Source organism: Egretta garzetta, unplaced genomic scaffold (genome assembly GCF_000687185.1).
Source record: "Egretta garzetta isolate BGI_Z169 unplaced genomic scaffold, ASM68718v1 scaffold1687, whole genome shotgun sequence".
Taxonomy (NCBI): domain Eukaryota; kingdom Metazoa; phylum Chordata; class Aves; order Pelecaniformes; family Ardeidae; genus Egretta; species Egretta garzetta.
Genome location: NW_009260152.1, coordinates 9,244 through 9,775, shown reverse-complemented (window position 1 = coordinate 9,775; position 532 = coordinate 9,244). Strand labels below are relative to the sequence as shown.

The 532-nt window shown below is 65.8% G+C and overlaps 1 protein-coding gene across 1 annotated transcript in view; it reads right to left on the bottom strand.

Moving 5' to 3' along the window:
- The window catches only part of LOC104128870 (serine/threonine-protein kinase MARK2-like), a 1,889-nt gene that overhangs the window by 523 nt on the left and 834 nt on the right, over nucleotides 1-532 (bottom strand). Inside the window, exons 2-3 of the mRNA XM_035897127.1 lie at nucleotides 251-304; nucleotides 83-131 (exon numbers count right to left, since the gene is read on the bottom strand). Coding sequence (XP_035753020.1) covers nucleotides 83-131; nucleotides 251-304 — 103 coding nt within the window. The remainder of the gene's footprint in view (nucleotides 1-82; nucleotides 132-250; nucleotides 305-532) is intronic.

Sequence of the window (532 nt, the reverse complement as noted above, 5' to 3'; positions counted from 1 at the left end):
CCCCTGGCACCCCCCCCAGGGGTGGGGAAAAGGGGGGCACAGGAGTCCCAGCATGCAGCTGGGGGGGATTGGGGGGGCTCACCTATGTTGGGGTGGTTCAGGACTTTCATTATTCGCACTTCCCGGAAGAGCTGCGAGGAGGAGGGCAAGGGTTTTTTTTGGGGGGTGGGGGTGGTGAGATGCTGCCATGCCCCATGTGTCCCCCCAAAAGGGGCTGCCCCCCCAGTGACACCCCTCCCTGCGCCCTCACCTTCTGCAGGCTGGAGGAGTTGAGCTGCGTCTTGTCAATGATTTTCACGGCGACCTGGGACGGGGGAAGAGGGTGTCAGGAGGAAGGGACTGTCCCCACTACGTGATGGCACTCGTCAGGTAAGGGGCAGGGGGACAGGACTGTCCCCAGGGCTGTGCCCACGCTATGGTGGCACTCGCAGGGTGAGGGCAGGGGGACAGGGCCGTCCCCACGCCGCAGTGGCACTCGACGGGTGAAGGCAGGGGGACAGGGCTGTACCCACGCCGTGGCGGCACGTGCAGG